At 57.2% G+C, this 17,573-nt stretch overlaps 1 protein-coding gene and 1 long non-coding RNA gene across 2 annotated transcripts; one reads left to right on the forward strand and one right to left on the reverse strand.

Moving 5' to 3' along the window:
* Nucleotides 1–1,352: 1,352 nt before the first annotated feature.
* On the reverse strand, nt 1,353–5,184 carry LOC308198868. Its single transcript, XR_013954253.1, has 3 exons — nt 5,051–5,184; nt 3,887–4,011; nt 1,353–1,500 (listed from the first exon to the last, which is right to left on the reverse strand). It is a non-coding gene; the product is annotated as an uncharacterized lncRNA (long non-coding RNA).
* A 1,901-nt stretch (nt 5,185–7,085) lies between these two features.
* LOC308198867 (uncharacterized protein) lies at nt 7,086–15,404 on the forward strand. The gene is made up of 2 exons (XM_080602049.1): nt 7,086–7,705; nt 15,091–15,404. Exons 1-2 carry the CDS (start codon nt 7,228–7,230, stop codon nt 15,264–15,266), a joined length of 654 nt encoding a protein of 217 aa, XP_080458175.1. The 5' UTR covers nt 7,086–7,227; the 3' UTR covers nt 15,267–15,404.
* Nucleotides 15,405–17,573: the final 2,169 nt, after the last annotated feature.

The following is a 17,573-nucleotide window of genomic DNA, read 5'->3' on the forward strand; positions in this document are numbered from 1 at the left end:
AGCCGGTTTCCTTAAATTACATTTCCAGCGAGTATCTCTGCTAATTAAAGATTATGAAACGAATTTACCATTGCTTCAATTAAAATCCATTCACAGCTAATACCTTCCTCTTCTCAAACATTATTTATTTACCGAGGGCGGGGAAGGAAGGAACTGTGCTCGGAGTCTCCAGAAGTTCTCTGGGTTGGGAACAGGCTCGGCTCTGCCTCGTTACGGGGAACGGGTCCCTGGAGAATGAAGGCTGATTGCAATCTAATTTATGGCATTCATCAACATACGAATTAATGCTGGGGTCTCAGATAGGAGATCTCTCTATTTCTCCCTCCCCCCTCGCAAAGGCTTGGCTCCCGCATCCATGTTCCCTTCCCGTCTGGCACTGCTTCTCTCCTTTGGTGCAGAAACAGCCTAGATTTTGGTTAGACAATGGGCACTTCGCCTGGCTTTCCGTGACTGAATTAAAGCCAGCTGAAGCCAAGGAGGGGCTAGTCCCTATTTTGTGTAAGTTTGAGACCCGCTTGGTGGCTGGCTGCCTCAGTTTCCCCATCTGTAACCGCAGGATGCTGCTCCTGGCTTCCCTCTGAGAGCCCCAGGGAGAATAAAACCACACTCGTGCTGTGGAGCCCTGCGTGCAAGCATGCAGAAGGCTTTTCTGTGCTTTCTTATGGCTCGTCTGTGTTGTTCTTGGCTTTGACCTTGGGCAGAGCTTGACAAAAGAATAGTCAAAGTCACTTGTGTTTTGGGCGCTGCTTGGACACTTGTTAAAGAAAACTTAAAACTGCAAGGTCTTCTCCTGGTTGCAGCCGTTGACCCCCAGAGTAACTGGAAGCCCTGGAGCTTTTGACAGCGAAATAAATCATCAGAGGAGTGGATGGAGGGCCGCGTGTCTGCTGTCTGCCTGGAGGCAGGCACAGGCGAAACGTGACAGCAAAACAAGTCCGAGGCCACAAAGTCTGTCCGCAGCACGCCTTGGGGCGGGAGAGGGAGGGCTGCGAGCACCCTGTACAGGTAACAGAGAAGGCAGCTGGGGTCTAGGATGGGAGCTATCGACCTCTGCTGTCTGATGGCCAGGGTCAGGCCCCCTTCCCCTGGGGCACAGCCCCGCAGCCAGAGCTGCTCTGGGGACAGAAATCCCGGTGTCTGTGCTGTCACACCGCTCAGATCCCTGGTCGGGCCTGGAGAGAAGCTCTGCGTGCACATTTGGCTGAGCCCAGCGCTGTGTGATGGAGGTGCTGCTGCTCCATCCCTCACCTCCCCTCCCTGAACGGTCTAAGGGTGCATCAGCCTGATGCGTGGCACTTTTTTTTCCTCAGTGGATGGATTTTCACTTCTCCGGTCTGTCCGAGGTAGTGGCAGTGGGCCTTAAATGCCTTCGCAGCGATAAGGTGCAGGAGTCGAAGGGCTACGTCCGTGTGGTTAACAGCCTATGCAACAAAACCATCCCCTGCTCGTTGTGGATTTCATTTTTGCTCTTAATTCGGCCTTCTTTTGGGGTTTCATCTCCTAGAAGGGAAAATACAACGTGCAGCACTTTAGTCACAAAATAATAAGGTGGAAGAGGTACAGCCACACCTCTGGTTTCAGGTGAGCTCAAAGTCACTTCCATACTTGTTAAATACATATTTTTGACTTCTCCTAGGTCTGCTCCTGAGTTTATTCTCTCCCAAAGCAATCCCGCATGTTGCTGCCACTGCCAACCCCAACTGCCTGCTGCTGACAAGAGAAGCGTTGCCGCTGCAGGTGGAGCACCCCAGGCAATGTCCCTGCTGCGAGGCAGCCGAGCTCAGTCCAGAGCTTCTTCGTGCTCCTGTCCCTCAGCCTGGAGCTGCTGCCCTTCACGAGGAGCCGGCTGATCTTGCCTCACCTGGATGAGGAGAATTGCCATCCAGTTGCAGCATTCAGTCCAGAAGGGCTACGTCCGCACCTTTCACGTATTCCAGGACCCACCTCCCTGTAGCAGCTGGGTGCTCCCACCCGTGACCCGCCACTATTCCCACACATTGCTTTGGCACACAAGACATCCTCCAGGACTCTACCCTCAGGTGCCCACTAGAAAACAAGCACAGGGCAAAGTTTCAGCCCCCTCTGCCATCAGCTCCCTTAATGTCAGCATGCCTGGCGTGTACGGGGCAGTCTGCAGGCACAGGTACAGCCCAGCAGGCAGCAGCGCGAGGATCAGGCATGCAATGCATGATGCTGAGCTGAACTGGTGCCTGGGAAACAGCAGGTAAGGGCTACGGAAGGTGGCAGGGACAGGGCACGGCTGGAGCACGATCTGCAGTGCAGAAGAGAGCACTGCATCACCTCCCGGTTGCGGTGGCAGAGCCATCAGGAGTCACGGAGTGTGTTTGCAACCCGCCTGGCAGCCCAGCTGCAGCTCAGATCAACCAGGCCGGCCCTGCTCAGGTCTTCCTCTGCACCTGAAACACCAGCATGGCTTTGCAGGCCCCAGGTTCGAAGCATTTCTTTCTCTGGGAGGTGGAAACATAGAAGGACAGAGGGGAGACACGTGCACTGCTGTGTCTGCAGGGGAATGAGCCTTTGGGGAGGTCTCTATTTCTGTTCCTCTTGCTGTGATGGGGAAGTATTTCAGCAAAGCAGGTTAGTTTTCTATCTGCTTTGCAAAATTTCTGCAAAGTTTTCTACTTTCCCTGCTACCGTTGTTGACATTTAAAGTTTCCTCCTGGAGCCCACGCGTTAGCAGCTGGACGGACCCCCCAGCCCTGCCCTGTAAGACTCCCCAAAAATTCAATTGCATCCCTTCAGCTTCTCCTGCCCTACACATCCAGCCTGGAGCACAGAGGAGACAGAAGATGTACAGACTGGCAGCTTCTCTCTGCAGGTCCCTTCAAGGGGCTTCAGGAGGTGCTGGACACCAGCAGCCGGGCTCGCCTTTGTGCTGGGTTCAGGATCACCAAGCTGTGAGTGGAGAGGGCACAGACACGGAAAACCCGATGCTTTCCCACCTGCCGAGGTGATGCCTTTCTGTTCTGTTGCCAATAGCTATTAGATTTACCCATAAATAAGCCCTGTAAATAATGTTCAGCTATTTTTATCTGTGCTGTGGCCAAGCAGCACTTTCTAGGGCTGCAAAAAGAGCACATATTTCCCTCCTCCCACCTCACCTCCACAATTACCCTGTTTTGTTTTTTACTTGGGAAATGCTCCCCTCTCTTTCATGAACCTTTTCATGCAGGGTATTTCTGTGCACGTCTTCAGCCTCTCAAATCCACTGACATTTTTTAAGGTAGGGAAGCGATGGAGGATAAGCCAAGCTGGCCATCAGATGGTGCCACTTGCAGAGTTAAAACCCCACTTTGTTTACCAGACAGCAGACAGGGAAGCGCCTTCCTAGGCACTGTACCGGCATGTTCACGGTGGCATTTATTATTACAATCTGGACTGCTTCAGCTTTGGCTGCATGAATAATACAGCATTAAAAAAATATGTTTTAAGTAATTTTTATATATAGATAGATAAAGATAGCTCATTCTGATTCATCTGCTAAAAACTGCTGCTGCTCCTTGTTTGTTTGTTGGTTGTGTGTTGGTTTATTTTTTTTAAGGCAGAAATTACTGGGTAAAAGGAGAGGATTGGAAATCAAGGGTGAGCCTGTATTTCGTGACTTCTTGTCATGTAGAAAGGTGGCTGGCAAAATGTGGGGACCTTGAGGCCAGGTCTGGAGTTGATGTGGGGGTGAAGGCACTGCTCTGGGTGCCCAGAGACGCGGGGAGAGCATCCGAACCTGCTGCTGGCTGGCTGTAAATGTGGACCCCGTCCTGCTTAGAGCTGAAACCCAAGTGCTTTGATGTTCTCTGAAAAGTCCCCCTCAAAACGCAGATGGACGGAAAGGACGTGAAGGCGCTGCAGGAAGGGCTCGCCCCCATACCTCTCCAGCACTGCCTCGGGTGCCGCAGCCGGCTGCAGGGCTGGGAGCACGGTCAGATCTCCACCGGGCACGTGGCATCTCCACCGGGCATCAAAGTCACATCCCAGTGATCGGTTTGATCCTGTCTGTATGGAAATAAAACACCGGTTCTGTCACTAGAGTTACGCAGAGAATACGACATCAAATAAAAATACCAGGGAAATAGCCGAAACAAACGCTAAGCATCCATCACGAGGGACAGGGCCTTTCTTGACCCACTAAAACATTATTTGTTCTTGTTCCCAGAGGCCAAAACACTGCTCTTCTGCATGAGATATGTGTGTCATTGTATATGTGTGTATCCCTAAATTCGATTTGTCCAATTGCATTAGGACAAGCAGCTAATTCTGAAATTCATTTTGCTCCCATAATCAACCCCTCTGCCAAATGGCATTTGGGTGGAATTGTGGAGATTGTGATTTTTATTTAAAGTGATTGATCGAAATCGTTAGTAATGTTCCCTAAGTGGAATCCATGGCAATCCTTTTAATCTTCCCGCCATCACAGGAAATGCAAACATTTTTTTTTAATAACAGAGAGTTTGAAATATAAGGCTATTAAAACCTGCTCTTTTATATTTCTCCCTGCTCTCTCCCTCTGTAATGGGATGGAAATCATAATCACGGAAATAAAGCCTCCCCTTCAGACAGGAGATGCAGAGGGTGTGTAATGAACAATTAAGCATCTATTTAGTCGTTTTGAACTGGTACAGGCATTAATGGAAATGAAAGAGACCAACTTTACTTTCGCTGCAGGGAAACACAAGAGGTGGAGGGTTTTGGGTATTATCCTAAGCCCTTTAATGAATACAGCGCCTGCGGCAGACCTTGGGGGTCCCCCAAGTGCTTCTCCAGCCCCTTCCCAGCACAGCCCCACGAGGGGTTGTGGGGAAACCACAGCAGGTTGCCCCCTGTCCCGCTGGAGCGAGGCATGGGCTGCTGCTGTCAGGTCCCCAGGCAGGTGGAGAGCCACCAGCTGATGGCTCGCCTCATCCGGCCTCCTGCTTCGTGGCTGTTTTGCCCCATATCACACGGGGCAGAGCCCCCAACCCAGCCACCCAGGTCTCTAGCCCAAAATCGCCTGGCTCCATCTCCACCTGGGAATAAAAGGGCGGTGGGAACCCACCTGGGGTTGGTGGCACCCCGATCCCTGGGTAGCAGCGAGCCACGGGGACGGCTCAGCCTGGCTGGGTGCTCTCCCTCTTCCTCGGGCTGATGTGCTGGTGGTGCCATGGCAACTGGTGAAATACAGCTTCAGAGCAGCGTCAGGCCCCGAGGAGCAGAAGGCAAGCCCCGTGGGTTGCCCTCTCCTCCTGGAGACCCCAGCCAACTGATGTGTCTACGGAGTAGGGAAAAGCCAGGCTGCGCCACGCCACCACTGTGTGGAGCTCAAAACGCCTTGCATTGAAGAGCTTCTGTAAAGAAAATAAATCTGGCCACATTTTCCCTCTTGGATGGATAAAATCTGGCCTGGCAGGTCACTGGGACCTAGCCCGGGCACAAGGGTGGGGCAGAAAAGCCTTCTCCTCCACATTTCCTTTGCTCCCGGGCTGGACAAACCATCCATCGTCTACCTGAGCCCTTGTGATCTCACTGTAAGGGTGAGCATTTCATTTTTTTCTCTACCTTCCCAACCTAAATGCAGCTGGCGGGACTGCAGCTGGTTGGTGGCACAAGAAAATATGTGAGTCTATAGCTATTACTTCTCAGAAGCCCCGCTTGGCTGCATTCAGGCCTAATGTAGTGGTTTCCTTGCCCTCACAACAGCTGTTTCTTACACGGTGAAGCTGCACGCACACACACACAAGTAGATGTGAAAAATGGGGCTGTGATTTATTTTCACCTCCAAATACAGAGGGACAATTTGCCCTCTTTAAGATTCCCTCCATTTGAATAAAACCCCAGCGCCTTCCAGCGGAGCCAGCACCCCGGCGAAATCCCATTGCCGAGGTGGATAAAGGAGATCTGTATTCGTAGGCGATCCGGACGGGTTTAAAACCAGCACCGAGGCGACCAGCCCGGCTCTCACCGAGCTCACCGGGCAGGGGGACACTCAGAGGGCTCAGCTCCCTGTGAGCCAGCATCCCTCTGACCCCAAAACTTGGCCAGGCAGGAGGTCGGGGGAGAGCACGGGTGCCGGTGCAAGGGCTCAGCATCCATCCTGCCCTCGGCATCCATCCTGCCCTCGGCATCTGTCCTGCCCTCAGCATCCATCCTGCCCCCAGCGCCCATCCTGCCCTTAGCACCCATCCTGCCCCCAGCACCCATCCCGCCCCCAGCACCCATCCTGCCCCCAGCGCCCATCCTGCCCTCAGCACCCATCCTGCCCCCAGCACCCATCCTGCCCTCAGCGCCCATCCTGCCCCCAGCACCCATCCTGCCCCCAGCACCCATCCTGCCCCCAGCACCCATCCTGCCCCCAGCACCCATCCTGCCCTCCTCCCGGCAGCGCCCCGCCTGCCGGCACCGCAGCTCCCGCACCCCGGCTGCGCTCCGCGCTGGCTCCGGAGCCGCTTTGCAAGCCCCGGGGGAGGTTGGCTCGGCTCGGACAGAGGGGTCGGGGGGAGGCACGACCCCAGGAGGAGCCCCCCGGTGGAGGCGGCTCGGCTGCGGGAAGCGAGGGGGGGGCCGCGGGGAGCCGGGCACGGAGGAAAGCCGGGCGGAGCATCCGGGAGCCGCTCCCTCGCACAAGTCCCCGAGGGAAAAGCCGAGGCTCGGCTGCCCTCCGGACACCGCCGGGCTCCCTTCTTTCGTTATCTGCCCGGGATTTGGGCTCCGAAAGGCTGGGAGCGGGAGATGCTGGCAGAAGTTGCTGCAAGCCCGGCTGGCGAGGACGGGGGCTGAGCGGCTCCGGCTTCAGAGCGCACCGGGAGCAGCTGAACTTTGGGGGTTTTGAGCCACCCTTTCCCCTCGGTGGTCTCTCCACGGGTGGTCAGGGCACATCGCAGCACACCAGCTCGCTGCTCCTCTCCCTGCAAGGACAGGCACCCGCGAAGAGAAGCTGGAGGAGGGCAGTTCGCCGTCTCTTTTCCGGATGACCGAAAATACCTACAGGAGCCCATCTCCCCAGGTTTCATCAGCAAGCGGCATCGGGAAGAAGGAGCCGAGGAACGAAAATGATGTTGCTCAAATTCCTTCCAGCACCTACTTTTTCCCAAGGAACTCGGTGCCCCTAGGGGCTTGCTGTGCGCCTTTCCCGGAGTGAGGACCGATGGACCACGGACGCATCCCGACCGGGTCATGTAAGAATTTGCTATTGAGAAACCTTCCCCAGCAAGACTTCCTCTGCCTGGTTTGAAGTGTATGGTTCGGGGTAAGCACAGGAGTTTTTGCCTGTTTCTTTCCCTTTTAAATCTCTCTGGCTTGGAGATCTCTTTCCTCGCTGCAATTATGATCATTTGCAACATCAGTGCCATCAAAGATTGGAGCACTTTCCTCTCCCAGATCCTCCCCAGCGTGAACAAGACTCTGAATTTGGTACAGCAAGTGGAAGCCACCACCAGCTCGGTGGTAAGTGTCCTCCAGGACCCCGAGCAGGACAACTACCTGTCCAACAGCCAGTCCATGAACTCCAGCAATTTCACCGCCGGCCTGGACCACTTGTTCCAGTACTCGTACTCGGACAATGACCAGCTTTACAAGGAGTACAAACCCCCTCCTCGTGATGCCATCCCCCTGCCCAAGGCTGTCCTCTACCTTCTCATGGCAGCCCTGGTGGTGGTGGCAGTGGCGTACGCCATCGTCGGGCACCTCATCAAGGACCTCATTCACGACTTTATAGGTGAGTGTGGGCATCACGCCTTCGTGGCATATGGGCAAAAAGAGCCTGGTGCAAAGCCTGGGGATGATGGCCGGATTGTTTCCTTGGATGTGGGTGAGTTTTAGACCGAGCCCTGGCCCTTTCACATTTACCGGAGTGTGACTTAACCCCATGTGCTGGGCTCTCCCAACTGAGCTGCATGTTGACCAGCTCCCCAGAGGAAACCCTTGGACCCCCTTCCTAAAAAAAAAAAAAAAAATTATGCTTGTGCATGCGTGTGCTTGTGTATAAATGTGTACGTGAGCGTGTCTGTGCTGCAAATGCTTTTCAGCCCCTTGGCCAGCTTTGACTGAGCTTGGATTAGAGGTCCCTATGATGAGAAGTTTCATGGCAACAGATACCTGGGTACGGGATAACGACCCACCGGTGTGCTGTGCAAGGAAACCTGCAATGTGAGCTTAGCGTCTTGTTAGACACAGCGCATCCACAAACTCCTAGGAAACACGGCTCGGTAGCCTTGCTCCCTTACACAGCGCCTAGCACAGCGATCACAGCCTCTGGGGCTGCTGTGACAGCCCTGTAAAATGATCATGAGAAGAGTGAATATTTTTTATGATAATTGGCCTCCTGGCTCTTTCGGTCCCTCCTGGTGCTGACGAACGAGGTCCCTCATCATCGGAGACCTGGGCTGAACGTGGGAGGGCAGCGGTGCTGGGCTGCTCACAGCAAGACCCCAGCGATGCTCTCGCTGTTTGCCCCATAGCGCACACGGCTGGTGGCACCGAGCCCTAAAATCCCTGGGGAAGGATGTCCCCCTGCAGGGCATCGGGGCTGAAATCTCTTTGCTCACCCCTCGCCCCCAGCCAGGGACAAACCCCCCGGGCTCCTTCTGTGTGGTGGGAGGGAGATCATACTCATCTGGAGCAAAGTCCCTGTGGTCACTCGTGGTTCCCCTTTATTTCCCCGTTCCCGGGGCGCAGGGGAGGCACCCCCCCAGAACACTGAACCTGCACGGTGGGCAGCTTCTGCTCCTTGTTGGCAAAGCCCCTCAGGCGAGGGATGCTGGTGTGGGGACAGGTATTTGGGACAGGAGGGGGACAAACCTCCTGGCAGGGCTTCAGGTTCTTGCGTGAGGCTCAGCTCTGAAAAGGGCAGGGAGCCGCTCGGGAGAGCGTTCTCCCCCCAGCTGTAGGGAACAAAAACAGTCTTCAGGTGTTATATTTAACACTTAATCAGCAGCTTTCTGGGGCTGTAACATCTCCTGGCTCTGCCGCTCAGATGACTTAACGTTGCCTTCCCGACGAAGGTAAGCAGCAGTGACAACACCTAAAAATACACACGTCCTGCCCTGAGACGCTCGCGGGACTGGGTCAGACCAGGTGCCCCCACGATGCTATCTGCAGCCCTGGTGACCTTGGGCAGAGCACGCTGGGCACCTCTGGTTTCTTCCTCTGCGTGGGACGGGGGTGAGAGGGGTGTCCTGTCCTTTGCAAAGCCCTTTGCTGCCTTTGCAGAGGGATTCCCAAAGTCTTTGGCAGCTCCAGGGCCAAGTGGGCGCAGGGACAGAGCTGGGGGCTGCCCAGGTTGTGTCTGGTCGGGAGCAGCCCGTCCCAGGGGGGTTGCCCCCACCATGCCAGGCTCCATCCCTGCTCCAGCAGAGCTGGCGTCTCCCCGAATAGGGGTCAGAAACCCAGCTGAGTGCCTTTCCCAAACTCGGTGTCCGGGGCTGTCCCATTTAGCACCCTGCGCCCATCACCACACCGTTTGCAACGAGCCAGCCCTCGGAGGGGAGCAGGCAAGGTCGTGTTTGTTCCCACCACCGAGCTGCAGCCTTTGAGGAGAAGGTTGCTTTTGAATAAGTTTGCTTAAAATGACTTCTGGGGCAGGACAGAAGGACCGGGGGACAGTAAATCAGAAGGCAGCCTATTAGCTGCTCTGACACAATGCCCAGATTTATACACTCAGCAGCAGCTCAACCCTCTGCTCTCAGCGTTTCTGTGCTAATCATATTGAGAAGGATACAGAGACAGATGGAAATAAGATGCCAAAGGGCTGGAGCCTGTTTCAGGGAGATTAAAGTGTGAATAGTTAATCGCTACTTTGAGCATCCCCTCAGCAACCTCAGGGATGGTTTTGACTCCTCAGCAGCAGCTCATAGGCACGGCTGGCTGTCGGAGCACTGCCCGGCTCCTGGGGACCCCACAAAGTGGTGCTGGGCTTGGTTTGGGGTGGCAGAGAATCTCCTTGGTGCCTTTCCCCTGTGAAATCCAAGGGGGCATTTCTTTAAAAAAAACAATGACAGTTGGTGGCCCTGCAGCCCCGGGGAGACAAGTGGTGCTGCAACGCTCAGCGGGGTAGGGATGAGCTGGAGCTCTTCCCGGAGAGACCTGGCCGAGGAAGTGTCCAGGGAGAAAAAGCTCTGGGCAAAATCCTTGGGAGAGCTCCACCAGCACGGCTTTGGGGAAGGGACTGTGATGGAATAGGGTGGCCAACCCCAGCTCTGGTTTCCCCAAATTCATCGGGTGCCTCCAGGCAGGGATGGAGGTGAGCCCCCGTGGCAGGAGGAAGGCTGCTGTCTGTAGATCAGACCCGGCTAAGACAAATCAGGCTGAAGCCTTTGGAAAGCAGCTTAACTCGGAGCGAGGGGGAGCTGCTGGAGACAGCAAGTACCGGCTTGGCAAATTACAAGGCTGTCGCCAACGTAGGGAGCGCCTAATTACTGCAATCCTCGGGAATCAGCCCGCCCTCCCTCCTCCAGCCCCAGCGGTTCGCTGCAAATTGCCCTTATTTAAACGCAAAATAAAGAAAAGGGAAAAAAAATATAAATTTTTAAAAAGTTTGACTCAAAACAAAGCAGTTGCCATGGGGACTGCGGCGCGGGTGATGCCCGAGGAAAGCACGGCGCTGTCTGCAAGGGAAGGAGCCGCTGCTATGCGTGGGAGCCCGTGCTCCGCCGTGTCCCCCGGGTAAACCGAGGTCTCCTCTGCCTTGCTGATCCCCAGAGGAGACCTTGCCCAAATTTCTCCTTTGGGAACAGTCCCAAGACAGATGCAGGGCAGGTTCTGGGGGTGCAGTGCTTGTTGGTGGCTTTGGGACTGCTCAAAACCCCGAGCTGTTCTCGCAGCGGGGTCTCTCTTTCCTTTGCCCTTTTGCCCAGTAGCTGGATTTTTATTTTCCAGACTTATCTCCATCCACCACGTTTCTCGGGCTTCTTTGGGAAGCCGTCTCCTCGAACAAAAGAAAGCGTGCATGAATGTAGCGTGGCTGAAAATAGCTGCTGGGTGATTCTGCGGGGAGCTGGGCTCTGCCTTTCTTTGCTCCCCCGCAGATCCGCAGGGCCCCTTGGGTGCTGCAGCCCGCGGCTCCTCCGGGAGGCAGGGACTGCAGGTTGTGCCAGGCCCAGCACAGAGGGCTTACGCCTCCTTTTCGGTCTCTGTTTGGAGGATGACTTCATTTGCCCACCAAAGTTATAGGAAGAGGCAGGGTCAGGTTCCCCTCTGTGCCCCCATATCGGTGCTAACCCACCCCTGGCACTCCCCCCATGCCTCAGTTTCCCTTTTGGGGTGTCTGTCCTGCTGCAGAGAGGGATATCCATGAACTGACGTCCGTCTGTCCGGCTGTGGCCAGCTCCTGCCCCGCTGCAGACCCGCGGGTCGGGACCTGCTTCCAACGAGGAGGCACTTCTGCTCCCGGCGCTGGAACAAGGGCTTTTTTAGCAGCTGTTTTCACACCCAGCTCCATTTAAAGCAAATAAAACCCGAGCACGAGGTTGATCGTTCATCTAACACATTTCCCCTTCCGCTGCTGGTTTCCATCTCGGCAGGGAGCGTGAACGTCTCGCCCGCTGGGTTGCATTTCAATTTCAGCCCTTTCCCTGCTCCCTCTGCTCCTCTCCTGACCCCATTTCTCACCCCGGTGAGAAACCCCTGCTCTATCGAGGTCACAGCCAGACCCGTTTTCATGGCACCTATTGTAGAGCACAGCACAGACGTCAAAGTGCTAACATCAGAGCGAAAGTGCCTCTAATAGGGTCAGATTCAAACTAATTACACAGAGGGAACAAGGGCTTTAGCCCTCTGAAACCAGCCTGAATGGCTGTGCGGGCTCCCTGCAGCATCCCAAGGGACCAGCGCATCCCCAGGGTCCCGCAGCTGGGACGCTGCCTCACACCGAGCCAGGTAGCACAGGGCACTTTGTGCCATGTCACTCAGCTATTTAGGGAGCGACGCCGTCCCGCAGCTCCTGATGTACCCAGGCTGCCCTATCTCCGCTCCCCAGCTGCTCTGGATCAATGGCTCCGCATCGATCCCACCCCAGCGCCGCGCTTCCACCCTGCCAGGCTCCAGCAGGCGCCGATGGGAGAGCAAGAAGGGGGCCGAGAGCCAGGTGCTGCTCCCCCAGCCTGGCTGGGAAAGTCACTTTGTCCCTTTCTGGTTTATCTGAGGCATTCATGGGGGTGTTGGTGCATGCCTACGTGCCCTGATTTTGTAGCCTGGCCCCTGTTAGGGAGGCTCCTGTGTGTGTGTGCAAAGGAGCAGGGGGTTCTGTGCAGGTGCTGCCGCCTGGTTTCCTTGCTTCCTAGCTGGGCCACGTGTAAACATGAAGGTTGACTTTGCTCCAAAACAGGATTTCATTTTCCTCTTGGTGGCAATTGTTTTATGTTGCTCATGTGCTAAAAATTTATATGATGGAGAGAGAAATACCCTTCACGATGTTAAGGGCTTTACCTACCTTCAGACTGTAACCACCGTCCCTCAGCTCCTGGCTGCTCAGCACCCTCCATTAGCTGTTTACAAACCCTCCTGCAGCATTTATTGTCCGAGATTTCTAATTCAGACTTGTGTATGATGTGAGGTGCAGCACCCCATCCCCATCCCTTCCCTATCCCCATCCCTTCCCCATCCCCATCCCCATCCCCATCCCCATTCCATCCCATCCCATCCCATCCCCATCCCAACTCCAACCCCATCCCCATCCCATCCCATCCCCATCCCCATCCCATCCCATCCCCATCCCCATCCCCATCCCCATCCCCATCCCCATCCCCATCCCCATCCCCATCCCCATCCCTTCCCTATCCCCATCCCTTCCCCATCCCCATCCCAATTCCATCCCCATCCCCATCCCCATCCCCATCCCCATCCCCATCCCCATCCCCATCCCCATTCCATCCCATCCCATCCCATCCCCATCCCCATCCCAACTCCATCCCCATCCCCATCCCCATCCCCAGCCCCATCTGAAAAATCCTCCGGTGGCTCCACGCGGGGCCTCGCTGCCCTCCCTGGCTCCCCCCATCCACACACGGCAACACGCCGCAGCTACAGGCCGCAAATGGCCACAAATAACGTGTAATTGTGTAATTACTTCACTCCTTACTTACACAGTCAAATCATAAAGGCATCGCAGTAAATACCCTCTAATGACAGCCTAATTACATCTTCCTGCAGATTACCGGGTAATTAGATCCAGCAGGCTCCAGAAATAATTCCCAGGGAAGCGGCGGTTCGGATTAGCGCGCACAATCCTGCCCGCACGCACCCAGGGAGCAGACGGAGCGCCAGCCAGCGACGTCCTCTCGGGCGAGGATGTGCTGAGAGCCTTTTGCCGAGCCCTCCCGGTGCTCTCCCAAAAAATCCCCTGCATTTCTCCCTTTACCACCGCCGCGTCTTGCTCTTGCATCTCTTGCTGCCCACACGCACCCCCAAAGGCTCGCCACCCGGCCACCGAGTGCCACCTCCCCTTGCTCACGGGTGTTCAATAATATTTTCTTCTCTTCCCACTGCCTCCACACCCTCTGTGCCCTGCAGCTCCCGGGATGCTTCGGGACCCCTCACCCAGCTCCCTGCAGCCTCGGCTGATTCCCCATCCCCAGGTCTTCCCGGCCGGACCGGCTCCCACCGGAGTTTTAGCGCTGACGTCAAGGAAAGCAAGCCGAGGGCTTTAATAGTATTTGTGGGAGGCAATCTCGTTACGGCCTTCCGGCTCCTCATCACACCAAGCGAGGGCTGAGGCCGGCCCAGGTGCTCGCAGAGGCAGGGGACGCCCACCCGTCCTCTCCCCCATGGTGGGCTTTGACCCAAGCCCCGTCCCCGTGGCGTGGCTGTCACCCCAAAAAGTGCTCGATGTGCTCCTGGGGGCGGCGAGGCCGGCGGGGTGCAGGACGGAGAGGAAAGTCAAATACCACATTGCATGGATGGCTAAGCTTTGGGGGGTTGGCTGCTGGAAAGGGGTGAGGAGGGGAGAAGCCCCGTGGCTAGTGGCTCAAAAAAACAAATTTAACATTTGGTGCTTTGCTCCGTGACCAGCGCTGAGCACGCAGAGGACCGCAGGTATTTCCCTTCCCTCCGCTCACACCTGCGCCACCACGGTGAGCCACCGAGTGGGATCTTCCTCCCCCTTCGTACCTGGGACTCTTTGCCCATCTCCTCCCTTTGTGGCTGCGATCCAGCTGACCCCTCGCCCCTTCCACCCCTGTTTGTCAGACCAGGAATTGGGGACCAGATACCCATCCCAGAGAGCGTCCCGGTCCCCCTTGAAGATGTTTCCACTGCCACTTTGTTCTCCCCAGCCCTAGGGACACCCCTCCCCTCTCCTGGGTTTCCCCAGCTTCACTTTTCTCATCTCTGTTGCCTCCCCCTCCCCATCTGGCTCTCACCACCCCAGAAATAACAGGTATTTGGGAAGCAGCAGCATCTGCCTCCCCTGAACCGCAGCCCCTCGTGCTGCAGGGGACGTCCTGGTCACAGCACCATCCAGCAGCGACCTCTGGGCTTTGGGGGGCATCAGTCCCCCCAGGTGTGAGCCACGTCCCCGGGGCAGCCCCACAGCACCCGATGGGGGTCCCAAGGCCTGGTGTGGCCGTGACACCTTCTCATGGTGCTTGTGTCCCCGGCTACAGCTCCCAGCCGCCGGCTCAGCCCATCCTGCCTTACTTATTGCAGCTGCAGCCACATCCCAGTGTCACACGGTTACTTAACCATCCCCTCCCCTTGTGACAGCCAAAAGGCACGGCACAAAACACCTTGCCTCCCCGTGCTGGGGAGCCCAGATGCACGCTTTGCTTCGGAGGCGCTCAGTTTTAATTTTCAGGATTAGCAGCGTGATTTCATTTGCCTGAGCCAGGAGGGCTTCCAGAAAGCAGCAGCTTGAGAAACGGCACAGTGCGGAGAAAAGCAAAAAAATTTGGAAAAAAAAAAGTGGCAAAAAGCCAATCCCATGGCTTTGGGGTGGTGGGACAGGGGCTGGGAGGGCGAGGAACCCTTCTGGGTGTTAGCACCCGGAGTGACAGATGTGATGGAAGATGGGGATGGAGGATTTCCTAATGGGCATGCTGGGTTTTGGACATGGGAACACCCCAAAATAACCAAGGGCTCGTTTTGTGCTTTTCCCCAATCCGTCCCCAGACTGGATCTTCGGCCCCAGCCCGGACGACAACAGCAACAAAAGCGACGTCAACTGCATCAGCAGCAGCCTCAACGAGATGGGCGAGGGGCCCGAGGCGCCGCGGCGCCGGGACCGCCAGCCCCACGACGTGGCCATCGCCATCGGCGAGACCTGCCACCTGCCGCAGCAGACGTGACCGGCGGCACGGGACGCGTGGCACCGATGGGGAAGGACCGGGGGAAACGTCTCCTTGGTCCCCTCTCGCCACCGGCAGGACCGTAGGGGTGGACAGACGGGTGCTGCTCTCCTGCAAACCCCCTCGCAGGGACGGGTGGCAGGGGGACAAGCAGAGGTGGCGGCCGCCGCCGTGCTGTGGGGCGAAGAGCTCCTCGTCCCCGTTGTGCCAAGCCCTAAGGACATTGCTGGGGGGCAGGAGGGCTCGGCGGTCCTGCCCCGGTGGCTGCCCGTGGGTCTGTGCCCCCTCTTTCTTCCCCGTGAATTGCAAAACGGCAACTGGAGAACTGCACCGAGAGGACGGAGCTGCGAGAGGGACATGGCAGAGAGGGGACGGGTGGTCCTGCGCTGTGGGGACGGGGTGGTGAAAAGGGTGAAGGAGCAGGGGGCAGACAAGGAGAAATGGGGGTGTCCGTCCAAATCCCCGCTCACAGCCCCCCACAGCCTCCTTGTCCCCCTTGCCATGCTGTTCGTCCCCCTGCCCGGTGCCCAAGGCAGACGGACGGACAGGCAGGGCCCCACCTGCAGCAAACCCAGCTCTTTGGGGTGCCGGGGGTGGGGGGAGGCAAAAATAAATGAATAAACACGGCTGGGGGCCTGATCCTGGTCAAAGGCAAACGGTCCAGCCCGAGGCAGCCGAGGCACCCCGTAGCAGGGCCAGGGCCTCATCCGGAACCTCACCGGCCCCACAAAAGCAGTGATGGTGCTGCGGCTGTCGGGGGTGGCGGTGTCACTGCTGGGGGTGCTGGGGGGAGATGGGGGCTGTTCTGCACGGGCGGGCAGAGCCAGGGGGTGACACTGGTCCCCCCAATTCTGTGTGTGTGGTGTGAGTGTGTATGTACCCCTGCCGATCCCACCACTCATGCTGTCACAGCATCCCCTTCCTCTGCACCGACCCGGAGGAAGGATTTGGGGTCCCGGGGAGGTGCCAGCCCTGTTGGCCCCCGGGAGCGGGGTGGCACCAACGGAGCTGGCTGGGGGCTGGGGGACATGGGAGGGTCCCAGGGGGACAGGAGCTTGTTTGGGGTGGCTGGTCTCCTCGTTCCCCTGCCTGTTCAGTGTCATGGGGCTGGGCATGGGGGTCCCCCGTGTCCCCCTGGACACTTGAGTCCAGGTCCCTCTGTCACCCGCTGTCCTTGGAGAGGGATGTGAAGGAAGGAGCCAAGCTCCCTCCTGTGGCCACCCACTCCTTCCAGGCCTCCTGCAGCCGGGACCCCTCTACGTGAGCCTGGCAGGGCAGCAGGACGGGGCTCAGGACCCCAAAAAGTGGCAGAGGAGGAAAAAGGACGAGGTTGTCTTGCAAAGCAGCACGGCTGCAAAGGCGGCGAGCACCAGGCACGCGGCAGGAACGTGCGCTGGGTCTGCCTGCAGCTGGTCTCTTTGCCGACCCTGCTGGGCCCTGCCAAACCGCCGAGGACACCGGTGTCCTGTGTCACCTTCCTCAGCATCCCCAAATCCATGCAGCACCGTGCCTTTCCCCCTGAACGTGGCACAAGAAATTGCCCGGGTGCTGAGTCCTGAGCGCATTTATGAGCCCTCAGCCGTTTCTCCTGGAGACGCTGGAGCCATTTGGCACAGCCTCACAAACAGGAGGCTCCCAGCCCCAAACGCAGCCTCAGGCCCCTGTGGGGTGGGCATAACACTCGGGGAAGAAGCAGAAGGGGCTGGTGGAGCCCGGCGGGTTCCTCCCTTCCTAATCCTTCCCGCAACAAGGGGGAAACTGAGGCAGGGGAGGGGGAAGCTCCGCACAGCCGCACATCTGGAAACAACCCCGAGGCCGGAGCTTCAGCGTTTTAATTGCCCAAAATTGGCTGCAGGTCCCAAATTGCCACCGTGGGAGGTGCTGGCCTGGGCCACGCTGTGGTCGCCCCCGGGGTCCCCACCGCATGTCCCACACCAGAGCTGCAAGGGCAGGGTTGGCACTTGGGCCACCTGTGCTGTGCCCCTGGGGACAAAGGACGTGAAATGGGGCAGAAGAGGGTGCCTGGGAGAGGCGTACCCGTGTCCCCACCCGGGGGACACAGCCAGCCATCACCACGAGGGGTGGCCGTGCAGCACAGGGACGTCAGCACTTCTCTCCAGAGGTCCCCAGCCTGCACCCAGCGTGTTTTAACCCCCTGCTGTTTCTGCTTTTGGTGCTCGCAGAGGCTGTCCTTATATCCAGCAGAGGCTGTCCTCATATCCAGCCCCCAGGAGCGGGGCAGCACGGGAAATCCTGCCAGAGGCTGTGCAGCCCTTGCTCATGCTGATTTTCCCTTGGCCCTTATCT

This window comes from Anser brachyrhynchus, assembly GCF_964034855.1.
Source record: "Anser brachyrhynchus genome assembly, chromosome: 8".
In the NCBI taxonomy this organism is placed as follows: Eukaryota; Metazoa; Chordata; class Aves; order Anseriformes; family Anatidae; genus Anser; species Anser brachyrhynchus.

Bases quoted from the DNA above. Each gene is read 5' to 3' on its own strand.
- LOC308198867 (XM_080602049.1), top strand. From the start codon at position 7,228: ATGGTTCGGGGTAAGCACAGGAGTTTTTGCCTGTTTCTTTCCCTTTTA. The intron at 7,706-15,090 runs GTGAGTGTGGGC...ATCCGTCCCCAG, and splicing joins CCTCATTCACGACTTTATAG to ACTGGATCTTCGGCCCCAGC.